General features: G+C 41.9%; 4 protein-coding genes across 4 annotated transcripts; 2 read left to right on the forward strand and 2 right to left on the reverse strand.

Moving 5' to 3' along the window:
• Positions 1–667: 667 nt before the first annotated feature.
• Positions 668–1,438, reverse strand: Bfra_009675 (putative nad-dependent epimerase dehydratase family protein; the record flags this gene model as incomplete). Its single annotated transcript, XM_037340016.1, has 1 exon — positions 668–1,438. One exon carries the CDS (start codon positions 1,436–1,438, stop codon positions 668–670), a length of 771 nt encoding a protein of 256 aa, XP_037189239.1.
• A 1,956-nt stretch (positions 1,439–3,394) lies between these two features.
• On the forward strand, positions 3,395–5,312 carry Bfra_009676 (putative flotillin domain containing protein; the record flags this gene model as incomplete). Its single annotated transcript, XM_037340017.1, has 4 exons — positions 3,395–3,421; positions 3,474–3,548; positions 3,596–4,292; positions 4,558–5,312. 4 exons carry the CDS (start codon positions 3,395–3,397, stop codon positions 5,310–5,312), a joined length of 1,554 nt encoding a protein of 517 aa, XP_037189240.1.
• Positions 5,313–7,846: 2,534 nt separating this feature from the next.
• Positions 7,847–9,505, forward strand: Bfra_009677 (putative c6 transcription factor protein; the record flags this gene model as incomplete). The annotated part of the gene is made up of 3 exons (XM_037340018.1): positions 7,847–7,930; positions 8,276–9,057; positions 9,127–9,505. The coding sequence occupies 3 exons, from the start codon at positions 7,847–7,849 to the stop codon at positions 9,503–9,505; spliced, it is 1,245 nt and encodes a 414-aa protein (XP_037189241.1).
• Positions 9,506–14,550: 5,045 nt separating this feature from the next.
• Positions 14,551–18,908, reverse strand: Bfra_009678 (putative vacuolar protein sorting protein; the record flags this gene model as incomplete). The annotated part of the gene is made up of 8 exons (XM_037340019.1): positions 14,551–15,885; positions 15,935–16,270; positions 16,319–16,552; positions 16,600–17,238; positions 17,286–17,405; positions 17,455–17,706; positions 18,138–18,584; positions 18,705–18,908. The coding sequence occupies 8 exons, from the start codon at positions 18,906–18,908 to the stop codon at positions 14,551–14,553; spliced, it is 3,567 nt and encodes a 1,188-aa protein (XP_037189242.1).
• Between the last annotated feature and the right edge of the window lie 1,676 nt (positions 18,909–20,584).

A 20,584-nucleotide genomic window follows, 5' to 3' on the forward strand; every position in this document is an offset into this window, starting at 1 on the left:
CCAATTCTTCTCAGGGAGCAGAAAAGGAGCGTAGCCCTCGATTAAGCTGGACTTCGTACCAAAGCTCTGGGTGTAACTCGTCATCGTCAAACGGCCCTGTCCCGTTCGGTCGGTCAGAGCGCGTTCGGCGTTTACCTCCAAACTCCTTAAAATTTTACACAAGAATCTAAGTCACCCCGAATATTTGCTTCAGATCCTTCACTTGACCAAGCTGATAGTCGCATTTCATCTCAAATGTATCAATTTTCATTTCATGGATTGGGGTATTGTTTGTTAAGTTTTTGACAATCACACACAAAGAAATGTAGAAGTTAGGTTGGATTCAATCATCATACATCGTTTTATGATGATACCTTTGCTGAAATGCTATTCCAAAGAATATTCTCAATCATATAACCAATTTAGAACATGAAATTTCTTGATGACGTTAGGGATTCACATATATCTGCACTTCGAGGTTTGTATCAATGTTACCTTTTCCACACCAAATGTACAAGAGCAATTTATTTTTAACAATGGTAAACATTGCAATTATACTACAAGTATACATAAAACCACGGTATTTTCTGTACGATGTGATATATCACAGTATCCAGATCATGTGTTCAGAGGAGATCCAGGTGTACTTTGAGAACATCTTTCAACATTCCTGTTATCAACTCCGATTCTACTCTTTGGTAGTGATGATTTTGAAATGAAGCATAATACCATATCCTCGTTGTGTTTCAAAAAGACCAAAACTGTTTTCATATTCAAAAACAACTTCCTCCACACCCACTTTCATGTGTACTTTATCTCTCGGCTCCGCGACAGTCGAGCTAACCTTCATATCCTCTACTAACACAGGCTTTTCTTCGCTCCTCGAACTCGACTTCCTACCCCAGAATCTGCCAAAATTTCCTCCTGGACTGGTTACAACCTTCTTGGAATCCTGTTTCGTAAGAAGTGGTCTGGAAGGTAGCTCCTCTTCGGGTTTCAAAGCCTCAGCTAGTCGTTTTGCCATATCTTCATTCTCCCAGAACCATGATCCACCATTAAGACTCTCCTTATCTCCTATCTCCACAAACACGTCATATCCAGGATTATCTCTATCGAAATCAAGTGGTTCTGCCTTTTCGTTTTGGAGACAGTGTGCTGGAATCAACATCAATGTTCCTTTTCTCAATCCTGTGTTCGCAAACTCGGATAGATAAATTTGAATTTGAGTTGTAAGGAGAGAAAGGATTCTCTCTTCCTGTGCATGCTCGAGAAGAGACTTTTGGGTTTGGATAGAGCTGAATTGGGTTCTGAGGTGATTCAGCTGGGATTGGATTTGGGTACCGTAGGAGGTGGACGTAGATGGGAAGGCAGGAGATACCGACAACGATGATACGGAGTCCATATATGATGGAGGAGCCGCTTCATTGTCTCGATCGTTTATTGGAATTTTAGAATTCATACTGATAGCTAGGTACAAAAGTTTGATGTCTTTTAATGCGGCTGAAGTGATCAAGGGTTGGCTCTGGGAAGGAACGTATTGGTTTTCTCTCTGCCGAGGATATGTGAGCGAGCCTTCTCGTACGTTCGATCATGTAAATCCGATTATCGCACTCTCTATTGCTTCTGCACCAATTCGCAATCTTGGTAGACTCAAAAGTAGTGTTACTAAGTGCTAGTAGATCTTAGTCGTCCAATAGTCACGAGATCGGATTCACTAGGAAGAAAGTCTATCAACAATCTATGATGTATGTGACTTCTCTTGATCTGATCTTTGGTTTCTGCGAGTTATCATATTTGAAATGACCTAAAATTTCCTCAAAATTCCGGAATCTTCATTCGGACCCAAATGAATTGCGATCTCACGGATTGGTGGGGTCGGGTATTCGGACAACTCACTCGGCTGTGCCACATCCCGTATCAAGAAACATGTGTAATTTCGCTGCCTAATATGCACAGCAAGGCTTTGAAATATTCGGGAATAAGGTAGCCATTTAAAGTTGTCTGCCTCGTTGGCCTTGGTCAAGGGATAGACACTTTTAGTGCATTTCAATAGGTGAGATATGACGATGGCTGTGTGGGGCTGTTTAGATCAGGTGAGACTTTCTAGAAGCTCGCTAGAAAGTTCTCAGTGGACCCGGGGAAGATCACCAAATTTAGGGGCTCGGCATCCCAGGCTGGGATTCCCAGCAAGCCTTGCCAAGGTGTCAGAATTGCATCTGAATTTGCCGATTGCCGATTTCGCGACATTATTCCTGTTTGCGGTCAAACAGCTGATGAGCTTAAAATCTTATCTATCTAGGGGTTTCATGGTCTAACTATCAAAGTTTTATGACATTGCGGGGATTGGACTTCTTTGAGCACTGCACCTCCCTTCAATGACCTGTTCGATAATCCCTGCCACAGCATTCTTGATTATTTCATTTTGTCCCAATCCATATGTGAGGGAATAGTCAATGTTTAGGTTTACGATTGGTCTTCAACGGCCAAGTTCTTACTTTACACGGTCGGAATGGCGGCAGTGTAACATTATCATCTTGAGTCGACAGGATTGCGCCCTTAACGCTATTGGTTAGACGAGGCTCCCTTGTCAATCCAAAGGGTTTGACATCAAATTGCTCCTCAATTGTCGATGCATCCTTTCCCACTATCGCCCTGCCTTTTGACGAAGTATTCACCACAACTTTCACAAAAATACCTCAGTGAGGTTGTTCTATATGCCTTGAACATGTCTTGCTTATTGATGGCGCCCTCAGCTTGGCTAGTAGGTGTCAATGTATATAAAGTCGTTCTTGATCTTCTGTTCAACGTTTCCTGTTCGCTACTTCCTTCTGTCATCACTTATCAATTGCCGTTTCCATATTGTTCTCTTGTCTAAATACTAGTGCCTTCGCCGTTACAACCTCATTTATTCCCGAGAGAGATTAACTGGTCAACTGAACCGCACCATCACAATTAGTTTTGGGCAAATAAGAGTCAGACCATTTTAGAAGGAGCTATCTAGATACTGATATATCAGCCCCTCTCTTTCTTCTAATGAAACCACGACATCTCGTTCCTAAATCTACCGATACCTATTAGAATTCTTCAATTTTGTCAGCACATATACCAATATTCATACCATTATCTTAGACGCCTTGGTAGCGTATCACGAGCTCACCAATAATTGAGAGTTCACTACCAGCGATTTCGGCAATCTTGGAGAACTTTTAGGAGTATTCCAAAATCACTAAATAACCCCACACTCGAGTTAGTATTCACATTTATCGACTCACAATTCAGTATATTCAATGTACTAGTATAGCCGCTGATTGAATAACAGACCACATTTTACCCCTCTCCGAAAGTCTATAAAGTCTATCAAGACCCCCCTCGATAGTATTTCAATTGTTCAAAGACAAATCGCATATCAATCATCATGTATCAAATTGCTTCCCCAAATGAGGTTTGAACTTGTTCCTAATTCGCTTAAAGACGACGTATCTAACTTCTAATAGTATCTCGCCATCACTGGCGCAAAGATCGCGACTGTCAAAATATGCAAGAGTGCTTTCGTTTGGCCTTTTCAAAAGGTGTGTTCATTTTCATTCTCTCATACTGCACTGCTAATGCTTTCCAGGTCCGAAGATTCAACATTCAACCTCGCGACTATGAGTTGTCACTTCAAGCTATGACAAAGGAGAAACTTCAGTTGGCGATTCCTGTAGTATTCACCATTGGTCCCGATGTCAATCGTAGAGGCGATAATGCCCGAACTTCCGACTCTAACCATGAGAGCGCCGCAGAGGATGGCGACGACGCCCTTTTGAAGTTTGCGATGCTGCTGGCTGAAGGCGAAAGCAATGACGGTGATGCTGGCGCACATCTCAGAAAGATTGTTGTCGGTATCATCGAAGGGGAAACCCGTGTTCTCGTCAGCTCCATGTCAATGGAGAAAATTTTCACAGAGAGAGAAGCATTCAAGAAGGACATCTTCAAGAACATTCAATCTGAGTTGGGACAATTCGGCCTTAGAATCTACAACGCCAACGTGAAAGAACTCAAAGATGCTCCAGGCTCCAACTACTTTGCCTCTCTCAGCAAGAAAGCCCACGAGGGTGCCATTAATCAAGCCCGTATAGATGTAGCAGAAGCTCAACGATTGGGTACTGTTGGAGAGGCTCAGCGTCGGGCAGAACAAGACCGAGAACTCGCCAAAGTTCAAGCCGAGACCGCAGTTCAAAAGACAGAACGTGATAGTGAGAAGGCTCGAGCTGAAGCTACACTTGCAACCCGCAAAACTGTTTACAGCCGTGATGTCAATGTTGCTCAAATTGGTAAGTGATATTTATTCTTATTTTCTGGAGGATCCCACCATTTTCCTAATACATGTCTGTAAGAAATCTCCAATACCGTTGAAATTCCGAAGCTTGAAGATCCTGACGCTCGAATTTTCCCTGAGAATGTCGAAAGAATGGTCTTTAAAGTAGCAATTCAAAATATTGAATCACAGATCTTGCAAAGGGAAAAGGAGATCAAGAATCTTCGAGAGAGACTCAATTGGTTTAACATGCAATAAACTGACACATTGAACGTTTAAAGAGGCCACACGTGCCACCGAAGTTCGCGACGAAGAACTCCGCAAAGACGTCGAAGTCAAACGTGCTTTCACAGAGCTTGAACGTCTTCGTGCCAGTGACGTTGTCAAAGCTACGATTGCCCGTGAAGCTAAGCAACAAGCTGCTGATGCTAAGAACTACGAAGAGCAAGCCCGTTCAAATGCTGAATATTATAGCCAGCAAAAGATAGCGGAAGCAAAGGCCAACGCTGAACAAAGAGCTGCCGAAGCCAAAGCTTACAGAATCAAATTGGAAGCCGAAGCTAACTTTATCGCCGAATCCAAAGCAGCCGAGGTAGCACTCTTGAGGAAGCAAAAAGAGGCAGCTGGTATGAGTGCCATGGCCGCCGCATACGCAGATATGAGCAAGGCTATGGGTGGTCCACAGGGACTCATGCAATACCTCATGATCGAACGTGGTACTTACCAAGACCTTGCCAAAGCCAACGCTGAGGCTGTTCGTGGTTTGAACCCCAAGATGACGATCTGGAATACTGGTGCCCAGGCTGGTGGCAATGGTGAAGGCAGCTCTGCTGAAGGTCAGGGAATCGGTGTGGGTGGTATGGATAGTATTCGTAACATGTATCAGATGCTTCCACCACTCATGTCCACCATTCATGAGCAGACTGGCATGACTTTGCCAGAGTGGCAATATGGACGTTTGGGTCCTGTACCTGGAGAGACTCAAGAGGTTATCAAGGTTAATGGTAAGACCAAAAGCACTAATGGGCATAGATAAGCGGATCGCGGGGAATTTGATGTGAGTGATAGGTGTTAAAGCGTTGCGAATAACAAGAAATCGGAAGTGTTAGGGCGTTCCAGGCGCCGGAGGGGCTGGAGCGTGAATGATAGATAGTAGGGAATTCCAGAGGGTTTGCTGGGATAAAGAGCCATATTTTCTGTAAAACTGACCGATGAATCTCTGAGAGATACGTCCAATCTTTTAGCGTTTCATTATTCGGAGGTTTCGATCTCCAAGCGTTCGCGTTCTTATTTAGAGATTCGGCGGAGTTATCACATGGAGCTAGTCAAGTGATATCTCCGGGCCGGGGGATAGGGACTCTTTGACACTTCTGGAGTTGCGGCTTTTGGAGGGTATTTCTGTTTATTATTCTTGGTTATTCAATAGACTGTCTTGTTAATATAATCTTCCCTTACTCTATTAATATCAATTCGTCACAACCAAATTCTGGACATGGTTTACACTCTTGGATGGGGATTTCCCATGCTTTTGAAAATAAATGTGAGAGAAGGAACGACACAGTGGATCATAGCAAAGAAAGGAGGAAGGAGGCGGACTACTGTAAATTATTTCATGATGTTAATTGTTAAGTACTTTTATCGTCTTCGTGCTGCTCTTCATATTTAACTTTCTGTGAAAGTTCTGTGATTTATACTTGCTATTAGACTTTATGCGAAAAACATTAGGTCAAGCTTATGCAATTTTGTTCATTTGTACTCTGAATCAATCAAAATTCTCCGTACTGCTCAGAAGAAACTTCGATTGCTCTTTGTTCCCGATTTCGTCATTTTACAATGCGCTAGAATTTAAATTGAACATTTTGCATTTTGCTTCTTGCATCTTTCATTCCGAGCCCTCATCATTTCATCATACGTTTTTTGCATTGGAAATGAACACATGTGGACAAAGCTAACTTGGCCATCCCCACCTTGGCTAAAAAGTTTGAAAACCCTTTTCAGTATCTGTAGTAGTAGTCCATACAAACGCATTAAATTTCCCGGGGACAGACTCTTTCTGAACTAACATGGCGAAACTGCCGGGCGTACGGAGCATTGAGGTTGCTTTAAGTATAGGTCGAATCTGGTTGGATAAGACTGGTTGAAAGGACCGTTCTTTCCAATGCAACTCGGTGCGGTTGTCAACGTATGGTTCTAGTATTTAGTGACATGCAATTTATTACTACCACAAGATACCGTGGTAGCTTTGTTGAAGATAAGCGAATAATATCGAAGCAGGCTTGTCGCGGAAGATTTTATGATATTTAAGGATTTTAGAAAAAGAAGGATGGGCTCGCCGCATGAGCCCCAGTGCGAGATACAATACATTAATCTTTCTCTCCTCCAGATCATTCCCTTTATTCTTAGTATTGTATGCTATGGTGCAAAAATAGAATTAACAGGACTCTCTTACGGCAGATATAATTTTGTTCAAGGAAAAAGGAAGAGGTTACAAAGGAAAAATGCTCCATAGGCGCCATTCCATTGACACCGGCTGAAGAATGGCGTCAAAAAAGCTTAATCTAAATCATCATTCTATGATCGTAATCTGACCGCAGTCTGAATCGAGCCTGATGTACTTTTAATCTTATCTTTAGTTGAAAGCAGTACTTCAGCCTCCTTTTAAAGTTCGAAGAAGGTTTCAATTTACTTTTTATCTCGACTCAGTTCTTCAGCTCTTAAACTGTCAGAAATGACAAGTGAGCTACTCCAATTGTTGCAATATTTCAAAGTGACTTACTGAGTTGTGTGAAAACGGATTGTCTTTCTTTTCTCTTTCTTTGCTTTTACCCGAATGCACGAGGGGGGTAAATTGGAAAGTGGTTACTAAGCAGATTTTCAAATTCACATGGTAAAATCAAATACAAAGTGTAAATATGACGTTCGAAGTATCGTGAAGCCAGTAGACAGGGCTAAGACGATACCAGCTCCTAATTGGATAAGTAACCAATGTATATACCTCATTATCACGTGATATTACAATGTCTCACAGAGAAGAGGTTGATACGAGGAATGGTCTCCTATAACCCCACTTATTATCTAGCTAATTCTATGGAAATAACCCCCTTCAGTCTCCTCTTTCCGTCTTTCACCGCTGATTTTCGCAGGCAGAACTTCCCCGTTGATGTCCTTGCAAGGAAGCGGTGAACATGTGAATTTCAAAAATATAATATCGCGAATGCAGCCCGCTTCTACAGGAATCGTTATCGCTAGGAGTCAGCGTACGTTAAATTCGCAAGCTGTTGTATGAATGTATGAAGCGTTGTTCATTCAAATAATTCAACATTTGATGCAATGCGGCAGCTCCCTTCATTACCAAAGCACAGTCTCTTAGTGCTAAAGCTAAACTGGCTTCGCCACCGCCGGTGTGGGTATTCGGTGTTCAGCTAATACTTGCCTTGACCTAACTACCAGTGTCGGCAATCCTTTCCGCCCCATATGGATAAAGGTCGAATTTCAACTACATTCCTTCGTGTTCTTCGTATACCACATCACGATTTTTGGTAACAAATACGCCCAACACTCCCACCTTTTATGCTACCCAACTCTATGTCCAAACGACGAGCTCATACCAAGTCTTCAAATGGCTGCACACAATGCAAAAGGAGACGGGTAAAGGTCAGTTTGTCTCATTTCTTTTCTTGTTGATAATGTTTCTGCTTTTCGATTTCTATTTTTCTGAAGCACAATTTCTGCTTGTATCAGAGTTCCAAAAGTCCAGACTGCAGTCCGATAACAAGATGTTTGAGATATCAGAATTCAAACAGCACATTTCAGTGGCATGAATTGTTTAAATCATTTGAATAATGAACTGCTTTTAAACATCGAGGTACCTCTGAACACCAAAAACCTACGCTCAATCTACTAGTCGGGATTACTGAATGTTCTGTTCGGAACGTCCGGACGAAACATCTGACTTGTTGAAATGTTACACCGAGCTGTCGCTGATATGCAAAACTTCAGTGCGACGAAACACGACCGTCATGTGCAATTTGTGCAAGAAGAGGTGAACCATGCAATTACCTTTCGCAGCCATCAAACCAGACACAAGGCAATTTGCTTGCTGGATTCTCGGCTCAGACTTCACCCACAACTTCAGAGTTCGAAGATGATAATCGTAGAGCTCTAGAGCTAAGATTGATGCATCAATACTCAACCTCTACATCCATTATTCTTTCCAAAGATTCGAGAGATATAATGTTTTACTGTGATGTTATGGTCCATCACGCAATTGCAAATACTTTTCTGTTTCATGCCATTTTAGCCTCCGCCGCTATTCATATGTCGACTATTGAGACTGACAAATCACAATATTGGGTTGCTACTGCCTTGCAGTATCACAGTCGTGCAACACTTGGTCTTAATGAAGCTTTAAAGGATTACTCATCTGCTTCAGATGCAATATCTCTATGTTCCCTGTCCATGGTTATAAATTCTTTATCGTTGTCGAGAGAGAGGTTGAGGGGCGAAGAAATCGATCCTGTGGCTGAATTGGTTCAAACACGCAAATTACTTCAGGGGCTCTCAGTCTGCTTAGACCAAACAATAGGGGGTAACTTATGGAGTGGTTCTTTCGAGGCTTGGAGGGATCAACTGATCCTGAACTCATTCAATCCGAAAGACACAGTTCATAGGGACCTTCTCACCCATATTGATAACAATTCCATTTTTGGGCACATGGGTATATTTCTCAGCCAGCACGAGAAGTTCCCAGAATATCAATCCAAAAATGAAGAATTCATCCAGTATGTATAAAGATTATTCAGTCCCAAATATAGGACTTGACTAGGCTGTCCACTGACTTCAAACAACAGGACGACACTGCATAAGACGAATGAAATGACTACATACATAGCTTCCATTGAAAGTCAACACAAAAATGAATACTTAACTGCTTGTACATCACTCTTCTCGTACATGGAAACTTTTCAAATAGAACAGGGCGCTACCATTATAGCATGGCCACTAGCAGCCAGCGATGTTTTGGTATCCCTTTTGATGAACGGTGACGACATAGCAATGCTAATATTTATGCATTATGGAGTATCTTTATATTTATGTACCTTACATAGTTTCTCAAAAGGCGCCGGAAAGTATTTGGTAGAAAAGTTATCGCTAGCACTAGAGGCAAAACGTCCGGAATGGATCGAGGTGCTACTCTGGGCAAGGGCCTCTGTTTTACGGGATATGTAGACTTTGCATTTTTGTGCGAAGTCTATATGTCCCAGATCTTTCTTACCGTATCTGTGTATTATAATTTGACATTCTTTGGCCACAAGCAAGGCTAAAACTTTTATAAGTACAAATTTCTAGTATCTCTTCGGCCTTCCGTTAAGGTCGACGGCGATGAGCAACAAAGCAATAGAATATGATAATCGACGTCATTCGTCCTTCACTCGTACAAACAACCAGCCGTATTCATTCAGCCTCAGGTTTTAATCATGTACGTTGAAAGTAATTCGATCTTGATCTCTCAATTATCTCCTGTCGATAAGATGTTTACCCTACTCTACCAACTCCAACAACTCAAATCCACGGTAGCAAATGCATGCACATCTATTCCCCGAGTTCCCCTTTTTGATCTTCCTGTCGTACTTACACCCCCTCAACAATTCTTTCACAGCAAGAAACAGACTGGACACCCTCTATATCCGATCTAAATATGAAACTGAGAAGTGGACTTCGATTCGGTCAATACCTTCTCGACTTTTCAAATTTTCAGAGACAAACCTTCTCACTCGTATTCCTTACTAGAGGTTCTGTGGGTGCGAGAATTTTATATCGGGATAAACTACACTACTTGGTAATAGGTGAGAGTTATGGACAGATGATAGTACAATTGTCCCCAGAAGGTGAAAAAAGTATGAGGGATACTAATGAGGGGGAAATGATTGAAGGGATATGATGTGAAGTTTAGTGATTAATTTTCAATGGCAAGTTTTTGCTGGGATTGAGGTGATGCTTGGGTCAACGGTTTCATGATATAAGGTGTCTCTTTACAAGTCTCATCCTAAGTCTCATAATAGTTGTTGCCCCTCTGTAAGGAAACAAACACTCTGGTCTTCTAGTTTCAAACTTGCAAAAGACTCTATGAGTTCGTACTTGGAATCATCAGTTGCAGGAGCAAGGAATGAGCGGTCAAACCGGCTCGGCTTGGCTTACCTGCAGATCAAAGATTTCGATATGTGTTTGGTTGCATGTGGATTTCTATACTGAAGGGTACTTCGTGAGTCTCGACAAATAGATAGTCAGGGATGAGTTTAGGAGTAGAGAAGATACCTCTTCTAGAATGAGTTTTTTCATATCTACATGTTATGATTACCGGTTGCATTTTTCCAAGATGACTGCTTTTGAAACAAAATTCAGGGAGAGCGAGTGGTTCGGGTTTACAATAGGGTTACTCATAGTCTTTGTGAGTGTTGTGTCGCGTATCTGTTCTCAACATCACATGTTGCTAATCTCGTAGGAGAATGAATCTATCTCGACTTGGTAATAACTCATGAAATTGACCATTCGAAGTCTTGAGAAAACTTGTGTTGCATATCTACATTCTCATCTTACATGCTGTATCCCAACAAGTCTGAACCCCATTATCTAGACCGTCAGAAACGAAGAGTCCAGTTCATGAGCCGGCTCACATCCAACTCATTAGCTCGAGCACATATTTGACCAGCATCTAGGATTCACCCACTCACGGGGGTTTAAAAGGTTATGTTGCATATCTAATATTCCGTGCGACAGACTATATCCTTACAAACTCATGCTTGGCGAGCTGGTATTTGAACTCAAAAATTCCGGCTCGTTAGCCAGCTTGATAACTCCGAGTATAAAGGACAATTACGTCACAGGTATTTTCAATCCGGCGTTTCACAGTCTTGGAATTATCATTGTTGTACATCTTATATCCTGTTTTACAAGCTTCATGCCTACAGATTACAGGTGCTGGTGTGGATAGCGGGGATGAAGGAAGCATGAAGCCAGTAGTAGAAACATATCAGTGAAGAGGCCGATTCCAGATCCTGGTAGAGGCATGTAAAAAAGATTTTGGGTCACTTATTGACTACGATTTGGGCTGAGAGACTTACAAGTAGCGATTTTAGTATAAGTCGCATTGTCAACCCAAAAGCTAATTTTTTCTATTTTACAGAAAAGGTATCAACTAGTGAACAGTTCATAGAATCCTGGTTGTGAAGTGTCATGGTCTAATCATCCACATCGATAGCAAGCGTAGCAGTTATTCATTCCTAGCTAAGAAGTCACAATATCTAATTTGGCAAGGTCAAAATTCTGGCAGTAGTCTCCAGACATTATGAACAAGCTCCCATGACAACCGACCAAAGATAATTTGGATGAAAATGGATTTGAGATTGCTCGTTTCGTTCCAATAATTTTGAATATGTATTACTAAGTGATGATCAAATATTCGGGTAAGAATTGATTGATTAGTCCGTTTTAGGGCAGGAGAGTATGACTGGATGGGGAAGTTTTAGAGTTTGACTATAGGCCTCGATATCTAAAGGAAGAAACAAGGAATGTGGTTAAAGTGGGAAACTCTAAATTTCGAGAGACGTACTTGACTGTCAGTTTATTCTGCAAGAGGGAGTAAAATCACACCAAAAGTCGAAGCAAACTATACCCTGGGACTATAATATTTACCAAATATCCCAGTACCAAGTATTAGACATGGTGAATTTTATCAATTACCATGGGCTGCAAACCATGGAAATTGATGATCACATGATTCGCGATATACACAGAATTACGGTCATCATGTAGAATTACAGATGATGGAGAATTGGTGACAGGTGGCTATTTCTTTAGTATTACGTTACTTGATGTCATTAACTCACTAGTTCTAGCATGATGTGCTAAGTAACTATATCTGAAACGCGCCAAAGACTAAACGACTTTTCGCACCAGGGCTAAGATCACTTTACCGAGTAAGATTACTTTACCGAAACTAGATATATTTTTTCCCTAAGCGTTTCTACGGTTGTCGAATCCCCTCGTCACTTATCCAGATATCTAGATACCGTCTGCTTTTTACTCTTCCCCCCTAAGCCTCACTAGGCCACTTATCTCTTATCCAGACAAGCAACATTTCATGATAAATGTCCCTAGAGCCACACCAAACCATACTAATTCATCTTCTCACGGGACTTACTTGATGGAGTAGTATGCAGAAATGCAACAAATCCCAGGATTTCGCTCTAGATTGAATCTAAAACCATAATAACCTAGCCCCCCACCTCAATTGTGACGTTTGCCTCTAGTTTTCTATCTCTGCCAGTCAAAGTCTCCCATTTTATCTTCTCACGGAACTAACTTAATGAGGTAGTATGCAGAGATGCAACATATTCACCAAGTATTGAGATTCAAGAGTTTCAATGTTTCTAGCCTCTACCCCTAGCTTATGAACCAAAAGTCCTCATTCTCAGTCTATCGGATTGAGTATTACTAAGTGGTAGTCGATACATATGCTCTATTCCTCTTAGAGTACTATCCAGATCTGCAACAAAACTTTTTAAAAATGAGATTCTCCGATAGTGATTTTGAGTTTATTGGTCGCAGAGTGTTCAGCCAGTAAGATGTGAGTTCAATGAATCAAGACACATAATCTTGGGGTTTGTCATCGGCAAAATACTGATGATTGGAAATCTAATTCTTCCACATTTACTTTGCCTGGGGAAATTAGAAAGAAGTAATAACGTAGGGAAGAAAGAGTGAGCTTGAATTATCTTTTCTAGAACTCGGTCGAGACCCGGGTCGTATTTATTCATCAAGTAATAGAGTTCTGGCATTTTATATTTCCTTCAAATCCCTACCCCTCTCTCTTTCTTCATCCTCCCATCCCTCCCTTCATTCGTTTCTCCGTATTTCTATTTCTTCGAACCAATCACCAAGCTGACCGACTGAATTCATCCAATCCATTGAAATTACTTCTTTGTATGCTTGACCCAAAGAGGCATGGACTCATCTCTCACCAGTCCAAGTTCCAGAAGACATTACAATATCTCTTCTTCCCTCCGCCAAGAAATTTCAAAAATGAAAATATCTCCCCTACTCTCTAGAACGAACTCTATCTTTAAATAACCAACCTAAAGCACACAAACCATCCCACTATTTCCAAACAAGTCAGGATACCCCCACAAGATTGTAATCACAGATACGCAAGGAAAGCGATACTGTTTCCTCAAAGCTATCAGTGGATGATAACAGATCTATTAGTCGCACCTAACAAAATTAGCGAAGGAGCAATTAGTACCGGCTTGTTTGTAGACTTCCATATACTGAACCTCGACTTGTCAGGATACCCCCGTAAGAAAAAAAATGTAGATGTGCAACAAAACTGTTGCTAGTCACTTTATCCTCCAACTGGATAAGTTCTGAGTCATATCAAAGCCTTAAATCTCAAGTGATGGAACTAAAAATTGAGCATTCTTCTTGAAAGACCCCGGACGAAGCAGTCGATTCCTTGCCCTTTTCAGCAGAATCAAATCAGTTCGAAAAAGCTCGAACCACGAGCAAGGTAATATCTCCATCATCTTTTCCTTAACAACACGAAATTAGGACAGCAATGATCCTCCAAACTCTCAATAGAAATTACCCACTCCCCAATCTTTCAATCATCAGTATCCATCTAAACATATCCAACATACTTCAATTCTCTTTTCATCACCACACTTACCAAGCAAACTCAGCAAACTCAGCAAAAAAATAAAAAAATAAAAAAAATGAACATCATAATACGCGTCAAGCGTACGATTACGCCATTACGAGATTTAAAAATAGTTTCATTCCCCCTTACTAGCCACAGCCTCCCAGCTAGCAATACTTTAGACACAGTTCTAGCTTAGCACTGACCCTCACCCATCGAGAATCCAAGCTTTAGACTTTGTGGCTGAAATTCAGTCATGCAACAGTGAAGAAATTTGATGGTTATCAAGCCACACAAGATGAAACAAGCTTGGTTGTCTGCCTGTAATGCACTAAGCTCTAGAGGTCAGTGTTCGAATCATGGAGTGCTGGTACTACCTGCGCACCACCAAAAATCGAAGTGAAAATTACAGACACATTGGCAAGTAGGTAGAATCATGTTAAGAAATGGCATATTGAGAGATACAAGAAAGATTATTTCTCTCATATTAATATCAACCCAACTTATTATGTCATCTTATGCCACTCCATCATATCCACAATTCCTCCACCCCCTTTTCGATTCGTCTCTTAACCCTCCTTCACTCCACCCCCGGAACTTCCATAACTCCCCTGCCAAAAAACTCCGCCACCATCCCAAACTTATCTCCACTTCTACCAAGCATATCCAAAAACAAATCATGCCGTTCAGCCGTCTCATCCTGGCCTCTCCTGATCGCCTTAATCGTATCATTTTCCTTTTTACACGTTGGGCAGTCTCCTTCCACATTTCCCTCGTCATCATTTTTAAGACATCTTTGATGGAAACTATGTTTACAAAGAAAATGGACTGTGGGAAGATCTAGTTGCGTGCCACAGAAAGAACAGCGTGTGGCGTTGAAAGTTTGAGGCTTGGACGAGAGTTCGTTGATTTCTTGACGTTTAGTTTCCGTATCTGTACGATAAGAGGTGATCGTACGACGATTGGTGGCGATTTCTTTGCGTTCACGTTCGATTGTCTGTTGGAGGTAGGTTTTTACCATACCCATGGTGGCTACTGCATTGGTACTTAATGTTTGAATCACTTGCAAAGGTGCCATAAGTCCATCGGTGTCAATCTTTTCCAACACTGCGTCCAGTTCATCTCCGGCTTCTTCGAGAATTCTTGGGTCTGATGTAAAATATGCAAGGGCTGCTGGATATAACTGAGGCTCTTCAGGGCCATACTTTCGTAAAGCTTTGATAGCACCGCGAGTGTCCTTTGCAGCAGCATATGATCGGAAGATATCGAAACGTAGACCAGCTTGTTCACGAACAAGCGTAGTACCATCCTTGAAATCCGAAAGATGGGAAAGTAAAAGTACGTTAGAAATATCAATGGGAATATCTTCACCCTCGATAAGTTTTTTCGCTTTACCTTCCCATTCTTCGCGATCACGACCATTCTTTTCATTTGATTTATGTAGGTACATCTCAAACAAGGTGGTATACAGATCAATCTTATCGCGCTCTTTCAGGCCTGGCTCTTTGAGACATGCTTCCAAGAATACTATAAATTCCTCAGGATGATCCACGAAAGAAGAGAACGCAGTCCTTGGTTGCGGCGGGCTGTAAGCCGGTGGAGGTGGTTCAAGATCTTCAGCTACTTGACCGTCGGCTGGGGTGGCATTGACATTGCCTACAGTGGCCGGTGAAGAGATAGTCGAATTGTTCATAAAGGGGAGTGGAATCAAATCCCTCATGTTTGCAACAGCATTGACAGCGGCACCGGCGGCACCAGCCGCATACCCAGCATGATGTACAGGGGCTTCCGAAGTAATAACAACGTCTTTCATTGGCCTGTAGCTTCCTGTGTAGTAGTCAATAAACACCTGAGTTGTGTCTTTCGGACAATGCCCCAAGAGAACTCTAGCATATTTCATAAGAATTGGATAAGCCTATAAATGAAGTCAGTATATCTTGTAGTCATGACGTGAATAATCTTACAGCATCAGGATCTAATCGCCAAATATATTGTAGAGCTTCCGGATATCGTTTCGAGTCTTCTATCAAAATATCCACTACTAACTCATGTTCGCCATGCTTTTTCGCAAGGTAGGCAGCTTGTTCATAGTAACCACCTTGTCTACACATTGTAATAGCGGTTTCGAGGTCGAATTTCAGATCACCTGGAGATTTGATGAACTTCTCCAGTTTATCAATATCTTTTAATTTAGCATAGCAATTTAAAAGTAAAGTGGTATGATCAGCTGTTGCTTTGTGATGTTCATGAAGCTCTTCGAGATATTCGATCAGATTATGGATGCGTTGAGTATCAAGATACTAAGTAAATTAGCCACAGCCTAACAAGAATTCATGAGTGCGACATACTTTTCGGATGACTTGTGATGGTTCAGTGCTATCAATCGCTTTCAGATATTGTTGCATGGCACCATCGTAGTCTCCTTTTTGGTATAAGAAGTCCCCCGATTTTCTGAAAATCATGTTTTGCTGCTTAGAGTCCATACCAGCCTTTTGAGCCAAATTGATTGCGTGAACGTAGAGATTTCTTTGGTAAAGAGTCTCAAGTCTCTGTTGTAACGGCTTCTCATGATAACGATGTATCTATTATATCGTTAGCTTCGATCAGAATATCGACCAATACTACCAACCTTTCCATCTTGTGTCAACGTAAATAAATCGCCCCAAATCATAAACAAGTCTTTGACTTGCGAAACTAATGACTCCGAGTGGGCCACAAATTTTAGATCTGTATCCAATAAGGTGAATGTCGACGTGTTGAATAAATCATCTGCATGAGCCCCACCAAATCGCCGAATCGCACTGAATTTTGTCGCACTTGATGTTGCGGGGGGAGAGACTATCGCAACATAATCCCCATAAACTGCTACCAGGCTTTTTGGGCCATCATAACCATAACACGAATTTCGACCGTCAACTCTATAGTAATAGATAGCATCATCTCGGACTACTAATATATCACTATTCTTTTTATCCACCGTCATGCATCCCACACCACAGCCAGAATCTTCGACCGGTCTAGCTGATTGATTATGCGCTCTTCCTGAAATGACGAGCTTCACAAGACGTGAAGTTGTGGCGATGTACAAATTAACAAGTCGTTCTTCTTCTCGGAATGAAAGTCCGGTAATCGGTTCCTCGGATTCGTGTACTGTTCTTTGCTTCGCTCCCCTATCATGGATCAAATCTCCTCTTATCACGGTCACTGCACCATTTCCGAATCCCACAGCCAATTGTGAAAGATCGTCCATTGCGGTAAATGCAGATATCTGGTTTGAATTAGCGATCGATCCACATCTGCGGAGATGCCACTGACAGGAAACTGTTTCCGCCCATTCTGGATACTCAAACTCGATTGACATGTCGGTAAGCCCGTCTTCTTCACAGGTTTGTCCAATGCCCATACTTTCAGAATCGGTTCGTTTGATAAATCTTCCTAAAATACATCAGTTCTTGATGTTGTATCACCATACGTTGACACGCACAGCTATTGTAACCAGCAACGATGTGCCTTCCACTTGTTTCATATGAGTTATCGACCCAACATCGTGTGCTTGGAATGTTCGCAGGATCTTAAAATTTGAGGATAAGATTCGCACAATGCCATCGTAGCTTCCTATGAAGAGGTTCTCGGAACCGGAGCATACGCAGCTTATTTCGTTGTTCTCGAAGAAGGATTTACTCTCATCATCCGGCGGTTTGACTTGGCTGACCTCGAAGAAATCGAACGTTTTCCACTACACTTTGTTAGTGTTGTCTATATGAGATGGAAGAATTGAACCTACAGAAGTTAAAGCCATGTTAATATTTCATCGCGTTCATAGCGGATTGTAGAAGTTGAATGTATAGAATAGCTTCGGTGAACACAAGGCTGCCAGGGTGAGCTCAAGGCTAGTGCAGGCCATCGGCGCACGGACCTTTAATGTATGTATGTATGTTTACATGTGGAAGGAGCAACACCTCAACCTGCGTCTCATGCTAGCTTTCTTACCAATCAAACGGGTATTTTTTTCTGCACAATTAGCTAAAGAAAAAGGGGAGGTTATGATTTGAATGTCACGCTCTATTATTGGAGGATAAGCTTTCAGTCTCCCTACCGAGAAGGAGAGTCTTCTTATGTTTGAAAATACATCAAATATCCACCGCTATGTCCAGCATAATGGCCAACGGGGATTGCACTAAGTTTTCCATTGACTTCGTCTCCTCTCCATCTCCCGCCTTTCTTGTAATTATATCCTTCCTTTATCTTCATCGTCCCTACAATCTGCACACAGTTGATGTCTGGAGGTGGAAGTATAGGTTTGTGGGATGCAGCCATATCATGGACAAAACCGAGTCTGCCCTCAGGAGTCTCGTCATCAGGATAATCTCTAGCTGCGTTGGATAGTTCTAACTCCTCTGTCCAACGATCTGCCTCTGCCTTTACCATTGCTTTAAACTTCGTAATCCTCGCTTCCATTCTCCGGGTTCTCTCTTTTTCGTTCGCTTTTCTTTCAGCCTCCTGCTCCAATTTCAAGTGAGCTTGAATTTTCTCCGAAGATTTAGCTTCGCGAAAGCGTGTCGCAGACCTCAAATTTCTATTCCATTGCTTCTCATGCTCAACTTCTTGTTCCTCCTAAAGTTCTTCTTCTCGTATCCAAGTTCGTATTGCCTTGTGTCAGTCCTTTCTCTCCTTATCCCACGGCGTTCCTCGCTTCCTCCCAATCTTCTCACGAGCGCTCTCGCGACTTCGTACTCTGTTCTCTCTATTCGTTTCGCTTTCCCTTCGTGAATTATCCAATTCAGTACTTTCACGATCTTCTTGTTTCTTGTCCAGTCTGTATCTCTCTGTATCTTCTGGTGTTCTACTTGATAACCATCTTCCCAACTCACGCCTCTTTTGATGATTTGTCAATAAGTGCGTTTCGTCAGGTGCATAATCGGCTGGCTTATATGGCATGACGAACAAAGATTTGCTGATTCAAATCGTCTTGGCACCGTCAGGGTGACAATGAGTAGCGATGCAAGTTTGTTTCGAAATAGAACTGTTTGAGTCGGCGTGTTTTGTTATTTCTCGACGTGTGGTCGAAGTTTGTTTGTGTCGATTTATGCCTTGTTACTAAGCAGATACAAAATCGAAACGGCGGATGGTTTTTGTATTGAATCGTGATTCACTGAAGGGGAATTAATTACGAGAATACGGATTTCTCGAAATAATCCAGGATCGTATCATAGAATGGAGTGGTGGTGCTGTCTAGCGGGTCGCACGGTTGAATTCAAATAAGTCAGCTCAATAGTCGTGAGTAAAGATTGCGGACTACGAACAGCTTGTAGTGAGGATGTTTGGTGTGTATATTATCGCTTTGATTCTGGAAATTTTCTCCCTGAAAAATGATGGGAGAAAGAAGAATAAGAAGAAGAGATGTGAAAAAACACTTGAGCATAAGGTAGTGCACATAGATTTGTGAATCGACAGGCAATCTCGGAATGAACAGTCATTAATGCTACTCACGGAGTTGCTGGTAAATATTGGTCATTCAAGTCGTGTAGTAACCGTCTTCTAAACTGATACTATCTAAGTAAATCGAGTACTTTACAAAACTGAAATGATTCACGATCCTATCCACACTCTACATTTCACACCTAGTTCGCGGACTATTTACACACAAACATTCCTCACGATCCTGCTATGATCAATGTATGCATCACTACTATCAAATCATTCTCGCCAATTCTGGTGCACTTGCATTCTGCCTTTACCTCTCTCATCCCCTCTCACCTTCCATGCACCAAGAATAGCCTTCTTCACGCTGTAACACTAACACCCTCCCACAACATCGCAAAACCGCCTCAACCACTCCCTTCAGCCCCAGCCCCGAAAGATCCATCCAAAATCCCCTTTTCGCTCAATCCATTCCCAATCCTTCATAACCTCCCCTCATCAAACCATACATCCTAGCACATCTCAACACCAACTATTTTCTCACCTTCCCTTCCCTTCCCTCACTTCCACCAATCCCCTTAAGATCTCAACACATGACACACATCCCTAGAACTAAAATCACGCTTTCTCATACAAATCTAGATCTAAACATCAACTCATCCCTTCGACTCCTTGAAAAATAACTCAAATCTAACACCCGATTTAAGAATTCAATGTAAACATACATACACACCACTCAATCGACATCTCTCAATCCCCAGCATCTCTCTTCACCCCCTTCCCCCATCAAGATTCAAATCTCCACTGCAATCCCACACAATCTCACGCCAAAATTACACTCCTGCACATCTCAACCCCACAAATTCCCCCTCAAAAGTCAAAACTTACAAAAAGTACTAAAGATTCCAACCCTACCCATCCATTCATCCCATCGAACAACGACACATGCCTGCTCCACAGTCACACGTCCACATGAGACAAGCACACATATACTAACACAGTATCTACAGATAAGATACCAACCAGTCTATTAATCCTGAATGTTAAGCCAGTACCCCATACCTAGACTCATCGTCGTGGAGGAAGCACTCAGTGTGCGTTGATGTTATGTAAACTCAGATGCCTGAAACTCATGTTGGAGATTCATCGAAAGTGCTGCACGAGGTTGGAAAGAAGACATGAAATAGAATTCA

This window comes from Botrytis fragariae, assembly GCF_013461495.1.
Source record: "Botrytis fragariae strain BVB16 chromosome Unknown tig00000163, whole genome shotgun sequence".
In the NCBI taxonomy this organism is placed as follows: domain Eukaryota; kingdom Fungi; phylum Ascomycota; class Leotiomycetes; order Helotiales; family Sclerotiniaceae; genus Botrytis; species Botrytis fragariae.